This window comes from Eumetopias jubatus, unplaced genomic scaffold, assembly GCF_037043125.1.
Source record: "Eumetopias jubatus isolate StellerSeaLion01/CBP00866 unplaced genomic scaffold, mEumJub1_p1.0 scaffold_254, whole genome shotgun sequence".
NCBI lineage: Eukaryota > Metazoa > Chordata > Mammalia > Carnivora > Otariidae > Eumetopias > Eumetopias jubatus.
Window position 1 is genome coordinate 76,586 of NW_028275060.1, and position 24,282 is coordinate 100,867.

The following is a 24,282-nucleotide window of genomic DNA, read 5'->3' on the forward strand; positions in this document are numbered from 1 at the left end:
AATCCAGGTCAAAATCTATAAATGAATTCCTTGAGTTTTCATTTCCTCCTTAGAAGCTCAGTATTTGTTTGTTTCCTTGATTGCTGAAAAAGTCTTTATTCAACCTAATACGGATCAACTCCATGTTCTTTCTTTTGCTCCTTAGAAAAACTAAGGTTGTTGGGAAACCAAAGATAGAGCCCTCTTATTCTTCTCTAGTCTCCAAAATTAATGTTATTGTTACCTCCCAAATGGCAGTAATCAAAGTTGCCCCAACATCTTTCAGGGAAACATGCAGAATTAGGATAAACTTCTTCTCATCCTTAGGTAGGAATCACTCAGGCCACAATCCTCCCATTTCCTCAGAGATCAGCTCACAGGCATGGCTCAAGGGTTTCCTTCCTTGTAGGCTACTCACCAGGAAAGCTTTCCAAGGGTAAGTGAGCATTGGTGTGATGGCCAGTGCAAACCATGACTCCATCAAAGACATGTACCTCCTTTTCCCCTTCAGATTCTGTGACTACCTCCCATTGGCCTGAAGTGGAGAAATCAGGCCGCTTCTTCACACTGCACACAGTGGTCTGAAAAGAAAAGTGATAGCTCCAGGAGACTAACCACAGCCAATACAGTGGACATCTTCCCTGACATGACTCTCCTTGCAGAGTGTTACACAAAGGGCTAATATCACATAATAGAGCTCATGCAGCGATATTTGATTTTCATATTCCACACATAAGAACTTCTTTGTCCGGGGCTATGGTCAGAGTGAGAAAACTCCCATGAGACAGGCTAAATAAAATAGTTGGCAGGTTAATGTTGCACTCTCCTCTGCTTCTAGAAAAGTGCAAATTACTCGTTCTCTTAGACCATGCCCTAAGATGTCATGAGACGCGTGAACAGAACGTAGGTTTCTCCTGTGCTTCTAAGGCACTCCATGCACTAAATGCCTACTCCTCTCCTGACCCCCAGACATCCTGGGACCCTCTGGTATCTTTTTATCCCAAGTCCTGTTCTCACTGTCTAGGCTTAAACTCGTGACTGAGTCAATGATCCTCTCTTTGGCTCCCATAAATGCCAATTTTACAAGTGATTATAAAGAAAGAGGCTGCAAGATGGGATAGTCAGTGGTATAATTTTTAGGTTTAAAAAATGGGTTTTTCTATCCAGCCTAAGGAAACATTAAGAGTGTATTCCTATGTGGTTCTAGGGTCTCTGACCGCAATGTCTTGGTGGACTCCTAGAGATACCGTATCGGTAGAACCTAGCCATCCTGCGCTATTTAGAGTTCTTCTCTTTAAGGTTCCTGCTCTAACACAGGCTTGTGCCTCTGCATGGGTCATCTTTTATTTCTTCATTTGGCAGATTCCTACTTACCTTTCAACATTTAGCTTACATATTATCTCCTCTAAAAAAACTTCCCTGGTGCCTATTGTCTCATGCCCTGATGGGTTACGCACCCTTCCTCTGAGCTAACAATATATAAATCTCTAAGGCATTTATTACCCTGTAACTCTTTACTTTCATTAAATTTATAGAAATTTTTTTCTTCATTCTTATATCTTCTTAACTAGGCTATGAAATCATTGGCTTCTTTCGGTCTTTGTGTCTCCACCGATTAGTATGGCAACAAACTTGTTAAATGTGTTTAACAACAAGGGAAGTCACTGAACTATAAAAGACTTACTTTGGAAGTTGTCACTGGATATTACCAGTTTATTATCCTTGTTAAATAGAGAAAGTGATGATTTAGCAGAACGATCAGAAGGCAGAAGGGAGGTGGGAGTGGGGAATTGGATGCAGATGGTCAAGAGGTACAAAATTCCAGTTATAAGATAAATAAGCACTGCGGATATAATAATGTACAACGTGACGACTATTGACAATACTGCTGTATGGCATATTTGGAAGTTGTTAAGAGAGTAGATCCGAATAGTTCTCATCACAAGGGGAAAAAGGAATGTAGAATATTTAGGCTTTTTGCCAGCTGTCAGAAATATGTGTTCTTCTATGGCCATGGTTAAAGATGATAGAAAAATCGGGCTCCTAGGTGGCTCAGTCGGTTAAGCGTCTGCCTTTGGCTCAGGTTGTGATCCTGGGGTCCTGGGAACAAGTCCTGCATCGGGCTCCCTGTTCCATGGGGAGCCTGCTTCTCCCTCTCTCTCTGTCTCTCATGAATAAATAAAATAAAATCTTTGAAAAAAAGGATGATAGAAAAATCAAGGAAGACTTAACAACAGGAAGGAACCATTGAACTGATCTGATATAATCAGCCTGTTTTACCAACAAGAAAATTTTTACAAACAAGAGAACAAGAGACGTCAAAGTTGAGGAACTTACTTGTCTGAAGCCACAAGTTGATTAGTGGTAGAGCAAAGAGTAGAACTCAAGTTTTTGTTCCCCAATTAGTGTTCTTCCCTCTACACCAGAGTTAATTTCTTGGCTTCCTCAATAACTTCCCAATAACTGCTTCACTAGGTTGTTTGTGATCACATAAAAATAATGCATTGGTGTGATCTGATGAGCAATGGGTGTTACACGCAACGGATAAATTGTTGAACACTACACCTGAGACTAAGGATATGTTGGCTGATTGAATTTAAATTAAAAAAAATGCACTGGCAAGTACTTCAGAAAGTATAAAAGGGCTAAGCAGCAGCAGATAAGCTGTGGTGGACCCAGAAGTTTCCATACCCGTCAGTTCCCCTCCGTAACCAGGAAAACACTTGCCCTCATTTGTTTTATTGCAATCAAATAGCATAAAGTGAAGGAATGAAAACATTCTGGCAGGTGGCTTCTAGGATCTGCAGCCAAAATATATAGAAAAAGGACCTTTCCATGGACAGAGACAGGCACAGAGAAGACAAAAGAATGGTCTTTTTCTGGATAGGATAGATACATGGGCATATTAAGCCAGTCTTTACACATAGGCACGGGTAAATTAAGCCACATTCTTCATTTATTTTACAAACAACTTCAAACACAGAGACACCCAGAAAATTCCCTACCTTAAAGCGAATATACTTTAGAAGATCAAATTCTTTGGCATACATCCGGAAATACTTGAGGACCTGGGAGTTGGGCATGAAGTTAGGATAATGATCTGGGATGGGATAGTCACTGAAGCACATCATCTCCTTAGATGTGTTGATGATCACTGATTTGTAAATACTGGCCCTTCCTTCTTCAGGATTTTCCTGCATTAAATAAGAAGCATTCATAGCAACTTGAGAATTAACTACATGGTTTATTAACAGTCAGTAAACATTTGAAAAAGTTTTCTGAAAGAAATGCCAATTAAAAAAAGTTATATAGACACACACACCCCTCCACGTCTCCCAGTATTTGTGCCCTTGTGTAGTCTCTTCCCTTTGAATCTGAGTTGTCTTTGTGACTTGCTTTAGACCAACAGCAGGCAGTTGGCATGATACCTGGGTAACTTCCAAGTCAGTCCTAAGTAGTCTTGCAGTTTCTGCCCTCTGTCTCTTAGAAAGCTTGATCTGGTGGAAGTCAGCAGATATGTAAGAAGTCCAACTACCTTAAGTCACCATTCTGTGAGTAAGCCCAAGTCAGACATGTGAAGAGAATGTCTGGGATACAGAGATGTGTAGCCAGCCCCCAGAAATTTGGTTTATCCCAGCTGAAGTTCTAAACATGTGAACAAAGAGACCACAGCAGATATACAGTTTCAGTTGTCACCTAATTGCAACGACATGAGACTCCCAAGTGAGAACTGCTCATCTGAATAATAGTCTTATAAATATTTTATATATTTCAAAGCCTAGATGAGTTTCAAGGGTTGTTGTACTCTGGCAAGACTGCGCTCCAGGAAACATTGTACTAACTTCTATTCTGTCCCGCATATGTTCCCCTATGACCTCATTTTTTACTCATTTATTTTTTATTTTTTTAATTTTATGATGTTATGGTACTCACCATACAATATTTTTTACTCATTTAAAAGACTATTACTCGGTGTTAGCACAAACAGAAACTTATGAAATGGGAACTTATGCTGGAGAGAGTGAAGTTAGTAGAATGTTTTCTGGAGAGCAATGTGGCAAGTATATGAAAATCCTTGAAACTTACTTAGCTCTTTAAGAAATATTCAGCGTAGTAGACAAAGTTACATTAAATGATGTTAATGATAGCGTTATTTATAGAAAAGAAATAAGCTAAGTGCCTGTGATACTGTGACTTATAAGAAATACATGTTTGGTCATTCAGACGACCAAAAAATTGTCTCTCGTATGTATTTGGTCTTTGTATATATTTTGCATATATATGTGGACTTGCCTACAGTTCCTGACTCATAGCTCCCCATCCCTGGGAATTTCCTAAGTGTTAAGAATGATAAAGATGTCTTTTGTTGTGTTAATGAAGGGACTTTGGGAAACCACTTAAGGATAGGGGCTGATTGCCAAAGGAGCCAACTAAGGGGAGCCTGGGTGGCTCAGTCAGTTAAGCATTCCACTCTTGATTTTGGCTCAGGTAGTGATCTCAGGGTTGTGAGACTGAGCCCCATGTTGGACACCCCTGCTGAGCAGAGAGTCTGCTTGAGATTCTTCTCTCCCTCTCCTTCTGCCTCTCCCCACCCCACCACCACCACCACACATGCTCTCCCTCTCTCTCTCAATTAAAAAAAAAAAAAAAGAGGAGTCAACGAAGTGATTAGAGGGCTGGAACTTTCAGTCCCACCCCCACCCCCACCCCCGACCTTTGGGGAGGGGAGAGAGGCTGGAAGTTGAATAAATTGCAATGGCCATGATTTAATAATTTCATCAACCATGCCTACATAATGAAGCTTCCATAAAAACGCACAAGGATGGGGTTTGGGGAGCTTCCAGACTGCTGAAGCTGAGGAAATATGGGGAGAGTTAGTTAGAGCACTCAGAAAGAGCACAGAAGCTCTGTGTCTTGTCCCCATACCTTGTCCTATGCATTTCTTCCATTTGGCTGTTATAAGTTATATCCTTTTATAATAAACCGGTAATCTAGTGAGTAAATGGGTTTCCTGAGTTCTGTGAGCCACTATAGCAAATTAATCAAACCCAAAGAGGGGGTCATGGGAACCTCTGATTTATAGGCAGTTGGTCAGTTGTATCAGTAATAACCCGGATTTGTGACTGGTATCTGAAGTGGGTGCAAGTGGGCGGCCCTTTCACAACTTTAAAAGTACATATTACTGCTTCTCCATTTGGAAATTTCCTATCATTCAAGAGTCACATCAAATGGCACTTCTTTGAAGAAGACTTTTCTGTTTTCCCCACAGAGTTAGATGTCCCATTCATATCCAAGCTCTCAAAGGCAACTTAAACTTAACACTGTATTATCCTGTATATGTTTCTATGACCGTGAGGTACCTGAGAACAGGATGTATATCTTATTCTTCTTTGTGTCTCTATCATCAACACAGTGCCTGATATAGAGTGGATGTTCAATAAGTGCTTTGAAATGAATTAATGACTGAATTATGGAGAATGAGTTTGGAGACACATAAACTGTAATTTTCAAGTCTATGTAGGAACATTGAAAATGACCTATAATATACCTTTTGGTAAAAAAAAAAATTAATGTTACAAAATCAAATTCACATTCTCACCATCAAATATATAAAATTACGTCAGCATGGGGCAATAGTATACTACCTATATTTACCCATGTTTACATAATTGTGCGTTGTATAACCTCTCCCCTGTCAGATGGTTCTGATATATTTTATTTATTTTAAGCCAATAGAACTTGAAAATAGGAAAAACAAATTGATTTATTAATGAGGTAGTATTTTTCTTTTGTTTTTGTTCAAATGTTGTTTATACAACACCCCTTCATGATTTAAAAAAGAAAAAGCTTCAGCAAACTAAGAATAGAAAAAAAATTCTTCAGTTTGATTTAAAAAAAAAATCTACAAAATACCCACAGCTAACATCATAACTTAATGTGAGAAAATGGACAGTTTCCCCCTTAAAATTGGGAACAAGGCAAAGATGTCCTCTCTCACCATTCCTGTTCAACACTGTACTAGAAATCCTAGTTGATGTAATAAGACAAGAAAAGGAATAGTGGCTGTACCAGACTGCATTCCCCCCAACAGTGCAAGAGGGTTCCCCTTTGTCCACATCCTGGCTAATAACTGTTATTTCTTGTGTTGTTGGTTTTAGCCATTCTGACAGGTGTGAGGTGATACCTCATTACAGTTTTGATTTGTATTTCCCTGATGATCAGTGATGTTGAGCATCTTTTCATGTGTCTGTTGGCCAGCTATAGGTCTTCTTTGGAAAAATGTCTATTCATGTCTTCAGCCCACTTTTTCATTGGATTATTTGTTTTTTGGGTGTTGAGTTTGATAAGTTCTTTATAGGTTTGGGATACTAACCCTTTATCAGATATATCATTTGCAAATATCTTCTCCCATTCCATAGGCTGCCTTTTAGTTTTATTGATTGTTTCCTTTGCTGTGCAGAAGCTTTTTATTTTGATGAAGTCCCCATAGTCTATTTTTGCTCTTGTTTCCTTTGCCTTAGGAGATGTATCTAGAAAGAAATTGCTATGGCCTATGTCAAAGAGGTTGCTGCCTGTGTTCTCCTCTGGGATTTTTATGGTTTCATGTCTCACGTTTAGGTCTTTATTCAATTTTTAATTTATTTTTAGGTGTACTGTAAGAAACTGGTCCAGTTTCATTCTTTTACATGTTGCTGTCCAGTTTTCCCAACACCAGTTGTTGACGAGACTTTTTTCCATTGGATATCCTTTCCTGCTTTGTCGAAGATTAATTGCCCATATAGTTGTGGGTCCCTTTCTGGGTTTTCTGTTCTGTTCTATTGATCTCTGTGTCTATTTGTTGTGCCAGGACCACACTGTTTTGATTACTACAGCTTTGTAATATACCTTGATATCTGGAATTGTGATGCCTCCAGCTTTGCTTTTCATTTTCAAGGTTGCTTTGGCTATTTGGGGAAAGTAGTATGGAGGTTCCCCAAAAGGTTAAAAATAGAACTACCCTATGACCCAGCAATTGCACTACGAGGTATTTGCCCAAAGAATACAAAAATACTAATTCTAAGTTTAGTATAAGGAGTAGAACCATGCTTTCTAGGGCAGGTCAGTCGGGCTCACAGAGCTAAATGCATCACAGATCCTACCCCTGTGACAAAACTCATATATTTATATTCTTTTTCATGTCACTAACACAGCAAAGTGTTTTCTTATGTCCACAAAAACCATCAAGGGGCACCTGGGTGGCTCAGTCGGTTCAGCTTCTGCCTCCAGCTCAGATCGTGATCCCAGGGTCCTGGGATCAAGCCCTGCATTGGGCTCCCTGCTCCGTGGGGAGCCTGCTTCTCCCTCTGCCTCTCTGTCTTTCTGTCTCTCATGAATAAATAAATAAAATCTTAAAAACAAAGACATCAAGCTATTCCAGACTCCTGACTGGACCCCAGGTAGGGTTTACCACGGTGTTAAACCACTGCTTTTTATAAAAGAGAGTGGGAACAGAGCAATATTGGATCAGTGAGTGGAAAAAGAAGCTGTTGCGCTGGGGTTTTAAATTTTCCTACCATAATTAATACATCTGCCCTCTACAAATGTACCTTGATTGTATTTCCTGCCTAAGCACATGACTCACACATGTGAACAGGAAGTTCATACAAGAAAAGAGAATGGGGCAGTGTTGCTCTTCTGTTCCTTTGAGAAACTCAGAATTCCATGGGACAGAAGCTCTCTTAGGACTGTTCTCAAACTTGTCTGCACATTGGAATAATCTGGGGAACTCTAAAAAACACTAAGGCCTGGTCCCTACTCCCAGAGACCCTGTTTTAATTGCTCCTTGTCTAATATGCAGACAAGGTGAGATCTGCTGGTAAGAGGTAGTGTGCTGGCCCCAGAAAGCTCAGGGCACCAGAGTTCATCCCATCAACCTCAAAAGTCTTTTCTCCACACATTCTTAGCTAAATTGCAAAATGCTTGAAGACAGCGGCAGGAGTTTACCTTTATTTCAACATCGTCTAACAAAGTCCAAAGTTCAATATACTGTTCCTGATTTTGTTTTAAAGATGCCACGTCATCCTCATTTATCAACTGGAAAGCTGGGGTTAAAAACTATAGGGCCAAGGTCTCCACACCGGCTGCACATTAGAAATAAGTGGTGGAGAGTTTTATTGGCATCACAGGCCAATAACACCAGAACTTCTAAATGGCCTGACATCAGTATTTGTTAAAGTTCCCCAGATGATTCTTTAAAAGTACCGTCAGTGCTGAGAACCACTGCTGTCTACCCTCTTCTAAGTGTTTTTGCATTCATTCGTCTTTTATTTTTTTGGAGGGGAGAGAGTTAAAAACCTATTCATCTAAGGGTGTTTATTACTTAATTTATATTTTATTTTGTTTTAATTTTATAGCATATTGTATCCACTTGGTATCTTTTTTATATTACTTTTTTATATTATATATACTCTTTTTTTTAAAGATTTTATTTTATTTTTTTTTTAAAGATTTATTTATTTATTTTGAGAGAGTGAGAATGAGAGAGAGAGAGATAGTACATGAAACGGGAGAGGGTTAGACGGAGAAGCAGGCTCCTTGCTAAGCAGGGAGCCTGATGCGGGACTCGATCCTGGGACTCCAGGATCATGACCTGAGCCGAAGGCAGTCACTTAACCGACTGAGCCACCAAGGCACCCCTTAAAGATTTTATTTTTAAGTAATCTCTACACCCGACGTGGGGCTCCAACGTACAACCCTGAGGTTAAGAGTCGCACGCTCTACCGACTGAGCCAGCAAGGGGCCCCTACATATACTCTTTAGAGCTTTGCTACTGGAAATGTAGTTCTCAGGTCATCAGCATCGACGTAACATAGGGGTTTATCAGAAATGCAGAATCTTGGCAGCACTCCAGATTAATCAATCAGAACGTACATTTTGGCACAAATCACCAGTGATTCATATGCACATTAAAGTCTGAGAAGCACTGCTTTGGTATGCTTTAAGGATTTTAAAAATTCAGATTGACTAAAGAATCTTAAAAAAATTTCCAGCATTAAATACTCATTAAATCCTCAGCATTCATAAGGGGTTTATCATTTTAAAGCTATTTCACTCATAAAGTAATGTTAAAGTATGAAAAATCAAAATGATACGTTAGCACCTACTTTCCACCATCAGTCTGAACTAATGTTAATGAGGAGACTAAGAATTGATTGAAATTATGTCTTGAGAACTTATAAATAATTACTACTGGAAAGTATTCAACAATAATAAGAAGGAGGCAAGGGGTAGAGTAAATCATATTCTCCTGTTTGGCAGGTGGAACAGAGAAAGAGGAAGAGAGATAGGAAAATGCAAGTGATGGTACCTGAGAATAAAAATATGGATGTATACTGGATCCCTAGGACCTGTCACAAGAAAAAGAAAAGGGCAGCCCTGAGTCCCCATTGTCTTATGGGACACCTGGCAGCAATGGTGGAATTCCAAAGTGCTTGGGATGATCCCATGTATGAAACCCCCAGTGAATTACTGAAGAGTTAGAGAAGTGGGGGAGAGCAGGACTCCAAATAACAAACCAACCAGGGGGTGGTAGGGAAGCAGGTCTCAGAGGAAATTCTTGAGGAAAACAGCATCGGCATGTAAAACATATTTAATCCAAAATTAATGAATGTTTACAATACCTCAGGATCCACAACTGCGTAACTGTGGAATGTGTGAGAATGAAGGTCCTTGTTTCCACAAGCATTTTAAGCAGCCCCTGAATTGCTTCTCAAGGATTTATTTATAAGACATAAATATATTTGGCACCTAACATGTGCCAGACATCACACTTGGCTCTAGAAATATAATGGTGTGGGTGTGCACATGTGTATGTATGTATATACATGTGTGTGTAAAATGTATTCCATATGATATGCAATATAATGGACACAGATGTAGGTGGTCTTAACAGAAGTCAGAGAGTTATGACAAAATATAGCTTCTTGATTTTCAAGGAAGCAGTTCATATGGTGCTGAAATTTTGCCAGGTGGATACTCAGGAAAAATCCCAGGTTAAGTCTTTAACAGAGAACAAGTCTAAACCACTTTGCAGGTAAATGCCAGAAACCTGATAATCAGGTAGAATGGGGACCTGACCTGATTGCATTGCCTGATAAGTAACTGGTAAACCTGGGTAGGACGCTTACCAAAGACACCAACCAGATGCATGGGCCCCACTCCAGGCCTACTGAATAACAATAACGATGACATCTGGCACTTACTGTACACCTGGCACTGTTATTACTGTTGACATAATTATCCATTCACTTACCCCCACAATAACTCCATGAAATGGGTGCTACTATTATCTCCTTCTCAAAGATAAGAAAACAGAGGTACACAGAGGTCTAATGATTCTCCTCAAGGTCACACTGCTAGTAGGTACAGACCTAGGATTTGAACACAGGCTGTGCGCTTAACTTACATACTATGGGGGCGCCTGGGTGGCTCAGTCGTTAAGCGTCTGCCTTCGGCTCAGGTCATGATCCCAGGGTCCTAGGATCGCGCCCCGCATCGGGCTCCCTGCTCCGCGGGAAGCCTGTTTCTCCCTCTCCTACTCCCTGTGCCTGTGTTCCCTCTCTCGCTGTCTCTCTCTCTCTCTCAAATAAATAAATAAAATCTTTAAAAAAACAAAAAACTTATATACTATGTTGTGGCTGGATTCAAAAGCATAATTTTCTCTTAATTACCGAACACTAATTAACAGCCTTTTCAGTTCATGCCCAAGACTGAGGCATGGGGGTTCCACCAGAGGATAGTCACTCTAGGTCTGAGTAAGAACTATTGTCAAATAAGAGTTAGTTCCCCAAGACAGAGCCAAGGCGCAAAAGGACTGCAGTGTTTTTCAACTAAGGAATGCTATGAAGCCATGTGTGTATGTACGTATGTATGTATTTTAGAGAAAGAGTGAGTGCCTGAGTGGGAGGGGCAGAGGGAGAGGGAGAGAGAATCTCAAGCCGACTCCATGCTGAGCACAGAGCCCAAGGTGGGGCTCCATCTCACGACCCTGAGAACATGACCTGAGCTGAAATCAAGAGTCAGACGCTCGACCAATTGAACCATCCAGGTGCCCTACTATGAAGCCATTTGTAAGTGACCGATCAACACTGTGTTTGTGTGTAGGAAATATGAGACACACCTGGACACCTTAATACCATTCACTGGTTTAGGAAGTGAGTTTAAAAGCAAACCCAGTGAATGCCTGCCTCTCTGAAGATGAGTAAAGGAGGTTGATATTCTTTGGCATGTAAGTAGCTTAATTATCTTTTAAGTAGATGATAACTAAACTTAGTGACAAGTTGCAGGGCTGGATGTACATATTAATAACTCAATTTAAAAAACTGAATACAATGCAAGGGTAAGAAATACCAGTTGCAGGTGCCCTCTGCCCTCTTCTGAAGACAGGCCTTTGAACTAAATTTGATTTTTCAAGTGAAAGAAAAGTTGAAAAGAAAGAAAAGCGCCAGAATTTATATTCTATTTGAGGACTAGGATTATTAGAGAATTATTTAAATTGAACTGGAATTCAAAGAGAAGAAAGAAAGAAAGAAAAAAGAAAGGAAAGAGAAAGAGAGAAAAATAAAGTAAAGAAAAGGAAAGAAAAGAAAAGAGAAAGAAAAAGAAAGGAAGAAAAGAGAGAAGGGAGGGAGGGTGGGAGGAAAAAGGAAAGACAAGACGGTAAGGTCAGAGAGGACTGAAAAGGGGATCCCTGGAAGGAGTTGTAAGCAAGTGTTCTAGATCACGTACTCATTAATGCAGACCGGGAGCAACCACTTTAAATTTCCTAACCACATTACATTTTCTTAAGTTTGTTATCTTGTTACACTCCACCCTCACTGTGCCCCCCCACCAAGATTGTTTACCCTCTTTCAGATAGCCACAAAACTCATTAAGTGAAAATGATCTCTGTGCCATTTTTATTTCCACAGACATCAGTAAAGTACAAACAAGTGATACCTGTGTCCTATTTTGCTCCTAGCCTGTGGTGGGGGGAGGAGAGCGTGAGGAAGAACCTGAATAGAACCTGAGGTGACGGCTGCTGAGAAGAGGGCAGCATGCTGGATTCTAGCAAGTTTAATCACTGTTAAGCCCATCATATTTCCTGACACAAGATAAAATGTCTCATTGCTGGAGGAGGTCATCAAGAGGACATGACCACCGGTTGACTGCACTCAGGCAATTGGAGGCTCCTCACCCCTTCCCCTGCCCTTGGGCAAATCTCCATTGGTGAATTCCACCTCTGGGTAACCAAATCAGTACTGAGGGCAAACATTAACTGGGAATCAGTAAGCCTGTCATCCCTGTACAGTGGTAACTGTCAATATAAATTGCTTGGGGGGGCATAAAGATAAGCAGTCCAAAACTGCACTGAATGTCCAGTAAAAACGTCAGATCCCTCATGGTGGATGACAGCACACTACCGAGAACTGAACAAGGTAGTCTCTTCCCAATCCATGCAGCTGTGCCCAACATTGCCACCATCTTAGATACCTTGGCCAGAGTCCAGGAGTGTGCTGTGCTGTGCTGGACTTAGCAAATGCCTTTTTTCAGTATATCCCTGACCACTGAGTCACAAGACCAGTTTGCATTGACAAGGGAGAGGCACCTGGGTCTTTCAAGTGATTCCCTAAGGCGCCATGCACAGCCCCAAAATATTTCATGGGATGGTAGCCTGAGACCTGCCCTGTTTTCCTTGCCCACATCACTAAAATGGGTCCATTACATTGATGATATGTTAACATGGGAAGATTTGCCTCTGCTGGAGGCAAACCCGGAGGCTTTGCTGGAGCCTGTGTGAGAGAGAGGATGGGCAGTGAACCCACAAAAAACTCAGGGTCAAGGGAGCTGTCTGGTCAGATGAGACTTGTGTTGTCCCAGAAGCTGTGGTTGATAAGGTGCAAGGCTACCCAATCCCTAAGAATGTGAATGAAATGCAGGCTTTGCAAGGATTTAGGGACTTAGGAGGACTCTTATTTCCCACCTGGCACAGTGTCCCCATTTCTTATACCACCTGGTAAAGAAAGGGCACATGTAGGACTGGGGATCAGAGCAGCAAGCTGCCTCTGAAAAGGCCAAAATACTAGTAAAGCAGGTTAGAGTTCTGGGCATCTCCCAAGCAGGACTACCATTTGAATTAGATGGGTCTGTGACTCTGAATATATGGGCTGGGCAGCAGTACCTGAAATAAGACAAGGAGAGAGTACTCCTAGGATTTTGGTCTCAGCTCTGGCAAGAGAGCAAAAACCTGCCTCACCCGCATAGAGCACCCTTCCAGATTAAGCCTCTCAGTAAGGAACAGAGCACTGTGGTAAGAACTTCCCTGCCCATCAAGGGATGGGATGAGAATACGTTCCATTTACCCACCTCTACCATAGCTCAAATTTCCACGGTGATTAAGTGACATGCCTATTTGCAGCAGAGGTGCACCCGGTCCACAAGTCTACTAGAAATGCAGGTGCTGCTAGGACCTGTGGAGGATGTAGATCCTCCAGATGCCCCTGCCCCTATACCTGCTGTGTCCCTGTAGCCTGTAGGGAGGGAGTGGGGAAATTCTAGCTGACGCCCAGTATACACCTGGGTCTAGTCAGGGCAATCCCTTCAAGAGGACTAGGAGTGTGCTGTGTCACTATTTTGCCCAAAAATTACCCCATCTGGGCAGGAAACAGGAACAGAGTACAGTAACCAGTGGGCTGAACTCAGAACAGCTTGGCTGGTGATTCATGAGTTCTGGCTGTTACTCCTTTGTTAACCCTTTGCATTGACAATTGGGCTGTTCTAACGGGATGAAACCTATGGCTTGGTCATTGGGAAGCCAAGGGGTGCATGATCGTGAATGAGCCCTTGTGAGTATCAGGATATGTGGAAAGACATTTGGGTTCCCCTATAAGAGCCTGAAGTAGAACTCACTGTTTTCTAGATCCCTGCTCATAAAGCACTGACATCCCCCGGCAATCAGGAAGGTGATACCTTAGCTCGTGTCACCCTTGAACTATAGGGACTCAAGTTAACTCAGTAACAGCATGTCCTGTGTGTTATAACCGATGCCAAAGGCGACTACCAAAGGAATCTGGTGTTCTCAACCAGGGAGGGATTGGCAAATTGATTCTATTGCCTCAGTCTCCCCGAGTGAAGGTTATACGTATACCATGGTTTGTGTGGACACAGCACCTGGCTTAACCCAAGCTTTCTCTGTGAATGTGCAAACCAGGCTGCCACCATTAGGGGGTTATAGAAGCTGAGTACCATGTATGGATACCCTCATCAGTAGACATGACGGGGTGGTCCCATTTCAAAGGTCATGATGTGCAAGACTGGGCAACAGTCATGATAGTGAATGGAGGCTCCAGCTCCCCTAGAGCCCCCGAGCAGCAGGGTTGGTAGAAAGGAAATGAAAGGAGATGAAATTACTAACAGGTGAAACCATTTTGGCCAAGTAGACAAAAGTACTGTGCCAGACTTTAACACATTTGCATGATCAACCAATAAGTCCTAATTACCCCATATGCCAGACTGGGGACTCCTCCTAAGGCCCTCGATACTGTAAAGGTGTGGAAGTTGTGGAACCCAGCCATTGCCCCAGCTCTCACCAAGATGAGCATGCTGTACTGTTGAGAACACAGGACCCTGAGAAGGGCATTATCTACTGGGATTTGCAATGGTAAATTCTGCTGGGATGGGAGAGTTACTTCGCACTGGGATCCCATTGTCCTGCTACAAGCTAGACTTGTTGAAACATACTATACCTGCAATGGAATATGTACCATTGAGAGAGGGGGAGAGGATGGGGGTCCTGGTCAGGCATATCCCACCCCAGTCCATCTCACACCTGACAGTGCTGCCTCGCCTGGGCAACCTGGACGGTATACGTGACCTGGTCCAATTCCTAAAACTGCAACCACCCTAATGTCTAAAGATCAGGCCTTGTCATTCTTGTAACAGAGGAACATCTCCCCATACAAGTTCCTACTAAATATCTGTTTGACCTGAGACTCTGCTGCTCCTTTGGTGTCCAGGTACACGATGGGCACCTGACAGAAATTCCTTTCTATGGTGGGCTCACCCCTATGTCCAACAAAGAAATCAATCCAACTGATGGCTATGTGGGAAGCTGCCCGTCTCTAGCTCCTCAGGATTGCCATGGTGAGAATCACCCCTCCAAGAAAAACACTGAGAGGCCCTAAAGCCGTACATTAAGGAAGAACAAATTAGGACTAGCATTCTTGGTTCATCTGATCTTACCAACACTGATCCAGAAACCTGGCCTGGGGCACACAGTACCAATAACACTGGGCATGGGTCTTCTTTTCCTGTCTGTCAGACTACACAGGCAGCCCATTAACCTGCTCACTGGAAGGGTCCTAGAAATACCACCGTCGAGCCAGATTTGGGATGGGTTTATGGATATTTGAACACCCAGGCACCCCTACGTTGGGAGGAGAGAAAAGTCATTCGAAACAGAACCAACACAACTCTACTGGGAATACAGGAGGGATGTCACTGGAACTGTGTGGTCAGTCACTCTGCCATATTAAAGGAGAGTGACCAGTTTGGTACTAACTGGTTGCACCACCCAGGTATTTATCGGGTAGCCCGGAAAGGGGCCTACTGGTTGTGTGGAACAAAATTTTGGCCACGGTTCCCACCTGGGTGGTTGGACCACTGCACCCTGAGTTTTCCCTGGGCATAGGGGAGAGTTCCCCACACCCGTGGAAACAAGACTTGCCAATTTCCCTCACCTCAAGGCTAGATGGACACGCTGTGTTTTCACTGACACGGACTACAGCCGCTGTCTTCGTTTCCTCCATTGGCCCGGTGGATGTTATAGTACATATAGAAGTCCTTACGAAATTCACCCAGCAAGCATTAAATGATAACCAACAAACCTTGTCCTTACTGAATACTGCAATAGCTCTAGTGGGAAGAGCTGTCCTCCAAAAGAGAATGGCTTTGGACATTATTTTTGCCTCAGAAGGAGGAACCTGTGCCATTATCCAAACAGAATGCTGCGTGTTCATACCTGATGAGTCTGCCTATGTATCACCTATACTAAATCACATGAGAACATAAGTGAACACCGTGAGTGAGCCAACCCCCCAGACAGGGAATTTAATCAATCAGTGGTTCGGAGCCTGGGTTCCCTGGTGGGAAAAAAAAATTGTTTTGGAAATCATTACCTTAATCTGTGTTTTCTTTTGCATGTGCCTACACTTTTACCGTGGTACCTGACTCCCATGCAGACAGAAAGACAGCAAATGGGCCACCTCCATGATAGCGAACCCCCTTGCTGACTCCTCAGGGGACAGCATAGAAGAGGGGGCTGTGTGACATTGTAAAAGCTGGTCAGGAGAGGGGCGCCTGGGTGGCTCAGTCGTTAAGCGTCTGCCTTCGGCTCAGGTCATGATCCCGGGGTCCTGGGATCGAGCCCCGCATCAGGCTCCCTGCTCAGCGGGAGTCTGCTTCTCCCTCTCCCTCTGCCTGCTGCTCTGCCTACTTGTGCTATCTCTCTGTCAAATAAATAAAATCTTAAAAAAAAAAAAAAAAAGCTGGTCAGGAGAGGTGGCATACTGGGGGGAAGTCATCAAGAGGCTGTGCCCACACGTTACCCAGGAGCTGGACCCTCAGAGACTTCTTGGCATGTACATCTTGCTGGCCTTGCTAGTGATGTGGTGCTGAGACCATGTGCATGGTACTGATTGAATCCAGTTAACATATAGCAGGTGTGGAGATGTACTTGTCTTGCTGCTGCCCAGGACACGCCTCATATGTAAGTTCCCTTACTTATTTAAACTTGCCACCTGCCACCCTGGAGTCGCCCGCCTTTTTCTTGGGTCTCTCTCTGCCCTCCATGAAGGGGACCAGTTTCAGATTACACCTGGGATGCTCCTGAGGTTGCAAACTAACACTGCGGATGCCTAGTTTCAGTGCGGGTTCCAAGTACTGAAGAACCAGGAGACTTACCTGGAACCTCCAGAGCCCTCCAATGTCATCAGTCCTTTCAAAGCAGACTGGCTCCAGGCCTTCTTCCAGGCAGCACTTGATAGAGGAGAGCCCACTCACACCTCCCCCAATCACTGCAATGCTTTTCTTGGTCATGGTCTCCGGATATCTTTACCAGGCTAGATCAATGTAACCTGTCCAAAACAAACAAACAAACAAAAAAACAAAAGACACAAAGCACACCTCAGTGAACACATTTCAGGGAAGAAAGATCTTGGCCATGGCATCCTCCCAATAAATGCTGCGACAACAGGTGCTTTAGGAGAAGCCAGATTCTGCTGTCTCCCCGGGCATAGGGAATCCAACGAAAGGAATATGTGAGCCCTGCGTCCACAAGACCCGAAACAGAGAGCCCTGCAGTGGCAGCCTAACTCACTGCCTTTCCTGTAGTGCCTGGCGGATCCTTCAGCTGCCATCCAGAGGCTGTGCTGCACTTTTGGCTGTTGAGGAAGAAGATAAACCAACAAAGTGCAAACAGCAACAGCCAATGGGGAGTAATTATTCCTCTCCACCTCCTTCCAGCCAAAGCCCTGCAACTCAGTGGCACCCACTCCCTCCTCCAGCGAGAATATTACGTGGGCCAAACCTGCTTTGAGCTGAAAATGAATCCGAGACCTCTGTTTTTTGATTGCAGTTGCCCGGAGGCTCAACCACTGTCTCTAGAGGCACAGCAACCCTGTGTTTCCATCCCAGCCCTCTCCACATCCACTTTATCTTCCTTGTATCTGCCTTAAAGTGACAAACTCCTCCTGGTGAAGGGGAAACTAGCAACAACCTCAAAGCAAGTCTTGCTCTAAAAGCTTCAGTGGAGAACACCTACCTTTCACTATATGTTAAAACAGATCCCGGAGCCTCATCCCCCCTCCCCACCCCACTCCCACTTCACAGATGGGCTCTTTGGTTCCAGGTTGCTGGTAGAAATACACTTAAAATACCTGTGCACTAAACGGCCTGCTGCGGTTCAGTGAGAAATGGATCACGTTCCCCACCTAAAGGAGCTTCTACCTGGTTGGCTGAGTTGTTAGGCGTCTGCCATTGGCGCAAATCAGCATCTCAAGATGCTGGGATGGAGCCCTGCATTGGGCTTTCTGCTCAGTAGGGCAGTCCGCTTCTCCCTCTGCCCTTGTGCGTGCTCTCTTTTACTCAAATAAGTAAATTTTTTTTAAAGTGTTTTCTCAGGGCACCTGGGTGGCTCAGCTGCTTAAGTGTGGGGTCTCCATTTCGGCTCGGGTCAGGATCTCAGGGCCAGGAGATTCAGCCCCGCCTAGGGCTCAGGTTTACGGAGTTGCTTCTCTCCCTCTCCCTCTGCCCCTCCCCACACGCTGTCTTGCTCTCTTTCTCGCTCTCAAATAAATCTTTTTTTTAAGTGCTTTCTCTCACACAGTTACATCAGTAATTAAAAACATAAAATGTCAACTTTTATGTTTTTAATGTCCACTTTAAAAATGGAACTTAATTTTTTCAAATATAAGATCATGCAGAAGAGGCCAGTGTAATGGATGTAGGATATCACACACCGAGTCAGAATCAGGGCCCATCCAACCCACCAGTCTGTTTTGACATATGTGAGGAGTTTTTGGAGAACTAAGCAGTGGCTGATGCCATCTATTTGTTTACCTTCTACTTACTTCCTTAGCCAACTTGGCTCATGATGGTTTGATGTCAGTAATGTCAGTCCCGGGTTTCCAAAGTATCCTTCATGGGCCAGTAATGATCATTTCTCAAGGGCTCACCTTGTACCGTTCAAAAAACCGGATGGGAATGAACCCATGTAATCTCTCAGCAACCCAATGAGGCAAGTACTATCATCACCCCCATCCTCCCAGTAAGTGGAAAGGCAGGGATGCAAACCAGGCAGTTTAACTTATAAATGAGTTATTCATAAACTGGATAATTTTGAATGTACTAGAGATGCCTAGATAGAAGAAAACAGGTGAATACTTTTATAAATTGAATATTAACCTCTCCCTTACTGAATCAATTTCAAAATTTCAGAACAATGCAAGAATCACTTTTAAAACTTAATATTGTAAAATGTAATTTTATTTTAATTCTCTACTACTTTTTGTTTTACAAGTAATTACTTTTAAATTTGGCAACTATGTTTTGTGTGGGGTTTTTTAGAAGATTTTATTTATTTATTTGACAGAAAGAGAGAGAGAGCACAAGCAGGGGGAGAGGCAGGCAGAGGGAGAGGGAGAAGCAGGCTCCCCGCTGAGCAGAAGGAGCCCGATGTGGGGCTCCACCAGGATCATGCCCCGAGCCAAGGCAGTCAGTTAACCAACGGAGCCACCCAGGCGCCCCTGTTTTGTGTTGTTTTTAAATTACTTGTAAAATGTTTTAAACCTTGACTCAAATTTCCTCATTTTATCTAACTGCCTTTTGCAAGTGAGTCAGTTTCTTCACTGGGCTGTAACAATATATGCAAACTAATGGACCGGTTCAACACAATTACTCACTCATGCTATTAGGAAAGAGCAATAGCACAAATGACAGATACAATAGATAACAGTGAGTAAATCCAAGGTAATATATATGAGCCTTCTGGAGGAGAGTGTGTGTGTGTGTGTGTGTGTGTGTGTGTGTGTGTGCGCGCATGTGCGTACATATGTAATTGTACAGAGGAGTTTCTGCAAAGGTCTAACCGAGGAGGAGCTTTTGAATAGTTTAGCGTCACTTCTACTCAGATGTTCTCCCGTGTCCTAATTCTTTCTGTTAAGTCTGCATTTTGCATTTTACATTCATTCAATATTGTCCTTTGGAGACCACTTCTTTTAAGATGGCAGCTATAAAAGATAGAAGGAGCTTAGCGTAGATCTTATTTGAAGAACTGCCAAGGAAAGCTGCTTGATTAGCACTGGACTGGGACATAACTTTTCACTTTCTTAATTGTGCCTTTTGATGAGAAGTTTTAAATATTGATGAAATCTATTTAACAGTTTTTCTTTTATGATTAGTACATTTTGCTCCTATTTAAGAAACCTTTGCACATCCCAAGCTCATATAGCTTCCTGTGTTTCCAGCTAGAAGATTTATAATTTTAGATTTTAAATTTAGATCTATGATCCATTTTAAATTAATATGAATGGTCTAAGTGTAAAGGTCAAGGTGAATTTTTTTAAGAAAAATTAATAGCTTTATTTTTCCTCAATATACATTTAGAAAAAAGGTCGAAGGAAAGGTTTCATGAAATAGACCAGAGGACTATATATATACAAAGTGGAGAGTTCCAAATCAGAGAGACCGAGTGCATGGACGGAGCACTCTTCCCCAAGGGCCACAGCAGCCTAGGACCTTCCAGTTGAACATTTGCCCATCATCATCACAGCGGTGACTTTTTTTTTTCCCCTATCTGGATGTTATGGTCTTCCAGCAGCATTTATTCTAGGACCTTTCTTTCCCTTTGAATTGCGTCGGTATCTTGGTCATTGGTCATATATGTGTGAACCTGTATCTGGACTCTCTTCTGTCTCACTGGCCTATTTGTTTATCCTTACACCTATACCATATGGTATTAATTACTTTAATCTAAAATTTGAAAACTGGGGGCGCCTGGGTGGCTCAGTTGGTTAAGCGACTGCCTTCGGCTCAGGTCATGATCCTGGAGTCCCAGGATCGAGTCCCACATCGGGCTCCCTGCTCAGCGGGGAGTCTGCTTCTCCCTCTGACCCTCCCCGGTCTCATGCTCTCTCTCTCTCTCATTCTCTCTCTCAAATAAATAAATAAATAAATCTTTAAAAAAAATAAAATTTGAAAACTGGTTATATACATATCTTCCATCTTTGTGCTTATTTTAGAGATGATTTTGACTATTCTGATTTTTTTCAATTCCATATAAATTTTAAAATTAGCCTATCAATTTCTATCAAAGACGCCTCCTGGGATTTTGATTAGGATTACATTGAATGTACAGACCAACTTGGGGAGAACAGACATCCTAAGAATTGAATCTTCTAATCTGTAAAATAGACTATTTTTGTCTTTTAAAAGGTCTTTTTTGATTTCTCTCTGTGTTGTGTCATAATTTTCAGTGTGGAATCATGCACATTTGATTTAGTCTTGTGTATTTTATTTTTAAAATCCTATTGTAAATGGTGTTGTTTTTACATTTTCATCTTCCATTTATTTGTTGCAAGTATGAAGAAATACAACTTATGTTTGTGTATTGAATTTAGCACATGGCTTTGCTAAATTCACTTATTACTTCCAGTAGTTTGTAGATTCCTTGGATAGTCTACAATCATGTCATTTATGAATAACCCGTTACCGTTCTCTTTCCAATTTTTAATTTTTTTCTCTCCTTATTGCACTGGTTAGCACCTCTAATACGGTATTGAACAGAAGCAGGGATAATAGACACACTTGTCTTGTTAGGGTGAAATGGTCACTATTTTATCATTAAGTGTGATGTGATTTGTATGTTTTAGGAAAATAATCTTATCAAATTGAAGAAGTTTCTATTCTTAGGTAGCTAGGACTTTTTATTATGAATGGGGGTTGAATTTTATAAACTACTTCTTCTGTATCGATTAAGATGATCCTATTGTTGAAATTATATTGAATAATTTTTTATTTTATTTCTTTAAAGATTTTATTTGAGAGACAGAACGAGCAGGGGGAGTGGGGGAAGGGCAGAGGGAGAGAGGGAGAAGCAGACTCTCTGCTGAACAGGGAGCCCAATGTGGGGTTTGATCCCAGGACTCTGGGATCATGATCCGAGCCAAAGGCAGACGCTTAACCAACTGAGCCACCCATGTGCCCCTTGAATGACTTTTTTAATGTTAAGCAAACTATGTCTTTCTAGAATAAACTCACATAACCATGATGAGTATAGTTTTATGGAACATTGTATTCGATTTGTTAAAATTCCACTTGGAATTTTTTTCCATTAAAGGGATATTGCTCTAATGTTTTTTTTGGTAATGTCCTTGATAGGTTTTCATATCAAGGTTATGCTGGCCTATCTGAAAGATTTTGTGTAGAATTGTTGATCTTTTTCCTTAAAAGTTTGGTAGCATTTACCAGTGTCGCCGTCTGGATCGGGTGTTTTGACTGTTGGAATGTTTTAAATTATGGATTTAATTTCATTAAAAGAGGAGTATTCAAATTCTCTCTCTTCTTGTGTCCATTTTTGTAAGTTGTGTTTTTCTAGAAAGTTGCCCATTTCATCTAGGTCGTCAAATGTCTTGGCATAAAGTTATTCATGATATCCTCTTTTTTTGTTTTGAGAGAGAGAGAGAGAGAGAGAGAGACTGTGTGCGTGCGTGGGAGGCAGGTGGGGAGGGGCAGGGGGAGAGGGAGAGAGAATCTTAAGTAGGCTCCACAGAGCTGACACAGGGTTCGATCTCATGACCCTGAGATTAAGACCTGAGCCAAATCAAGAGCTGGACCCTTAACCGACTGAGCCACCCAGGCACCCCCCTCATATTATTCTTTTAAAATGTGTAGCATCTAGAGTGATATTGCTTCTGCCATTCCTAATATTAGTTATTTGTTTTTCTCATTCTTCTTTTTCCTTGATCAATTATGTCAATTTTTAATCTTTTTAAAGAATTGTCTTTTGGCTCCTTTGACATTCCCTATTTTATGTCTTTTTTCTATTTCATTAATTTCTGATTTTGTGTTTCTTATTTCCTTCTTTCTACCTTTGCTTTTTCCTAGCTTGTAGAGATATTTACTTAATTCATCAAATCTCCATCTGAGAACTACTATAGCGGCATCCCAGAAATTTTCATATGTTGTATTTTCATTAGTGTTCCTTTCAAAATATTTTCAAACTTCTACTGTGATTTCATCTTTGATGAATGGATTATTTAGAAGTTACCTAATTTTCAAATAATATGGGATTTTCTAGATATTTTGTTATTGATTTCTAGTTTAATTTTGTCATTAGAGAATATAATTTTATTTATAGAATATAAATATATATTATTCTATATAATCATAGAATTAGAGAATATAGTTTTATTGCTTAGCATATGGGATATTGTGTTCAGTGTTTCGTATACATTTGAGAAGATTGTGTAACCTGTAGCCGTTAAGTATAGTGTTCTGCAAGTGTCCGTTAGGTTAAGTTGTTTAGTAGGAGTGTTGCTCAAATGTTCTATAGCATTACCAATGTTTTGTCTATTTGTTCTATTAATTATTGAGGAGGTATGTTAAAATTTCCATATATAATTCTAAATTGGTCTTTCCCATAGAGTTTTGTCAATTGTTGGCTTCATAAATTTTGAAGTTATATTATTAGGTGCATATATATTCAGGATTATGTCTCCTTCCTATGGAATTGATCTTCTAGTTATTATAAATTTCCTTCTTTTTTCTTTCACTGCTTCCTTAAAATTTACTTATTAATATAGCCACATCAATTTTCATATGGTTCCTGTTTGCATGGAATATCTTTTCTCATTATTTGATTTCCAATTACTTATGTTTAAATCAAGAACATATTTAAAGTATGTTTTTTGTAGGCAGGATATTGTTGGGTCTTTTTTTTTAATAGTCTGACAATCCTTTTCTTTCTTTTGAAAGATTTACTTATTTATTTAATTTTTTAAGTAAGCTCTACACCCAGTGTGGGCCTTAAACTCATGACCCCAAGATCAAGAGCTGCATGCTCTACCAATAAGCCAGCCAGGCACCCCAACAATCTTTTTCTTTTAAAGGTTAATTAGTCCTTTTAAATTTATTGTGATTACTGATGTGGTTACTGAAAAATTGATTTATTTTTAAATTTTACACGTCTTCTTTGTGTGTTCCTCCTTTCCTGCTTTCCTTCAGTTTAATCAAGTTATGTTTTAGTTCTTCATTTTTCCTCTGTTATTATCTTTTTAGATCCACTTCTTATATTTTTCATGGTTGTTCTAATGATTATAATATCATCCTTACTTTATCACTATCTTGAATTATTATTTAACTGCTCCACAACGTAAGAGTCTTACAAGAGGATTCTTCTAATTTCATCTCCCTGAATTTTGTATTATGGTCATACATTTTAATTCTACATGTTAGGAAGCCCCTAACACGTTGACAGTATTGTTGTTTTACATGGCAGATAGTCTTTTTAAAAGAGTTTGAAATGAAAATTGGAAAAACACCATTTTTATCACATCAAAATATCAAATCACTGGCGATAAACCAAATGAAAGATGTACAGGTCCTCTATGCACAAAGTGGGGGAATATATTGGAGAAAATGAAGGAAACCTAAATTAATGGAGTGAGGTACCATGTTTATGAGAGTCAATATTGTAAAATGTCCGTTTACTGCAATTTAGTCCTCAAATTC

General features: G+C 41.2%; 1 protein-coding gene across 1 annotated transcript in view; it reads right to left on the reverse strand.

Annotated features, from left to right (window-relative positions):
* The window catches only part of LOC148161302 (flavin-containing monooxygenase 5-like), a 29,522-nt gene extending 12,419 nt beyond the window's left edge, over positions 1-17,103 (reverse strand). Inside the window, exons 1-3 of the mRNA XM_088020828.1 lie at positions 16,957-17,103; positions 2,985-3,173; positions 398-560 (exon numbers count right to left, since the gene is read on the reverse strand). Of these exons, the coding sequence (XP_087876954.1) occupies positions 398-560; positions 2,985-3,173; positions 16,957-17,091 (487 nt within the window). The 5' untranslated portion in view covers positions 17,092-17,103. The remainder of the gene's footprint in view (positions 1-397; positions 561-2,984; positions 3,174-16,956) is intronic.
* Positions 17,104-24,282: the final 7,179 nt, after the last annotated feature.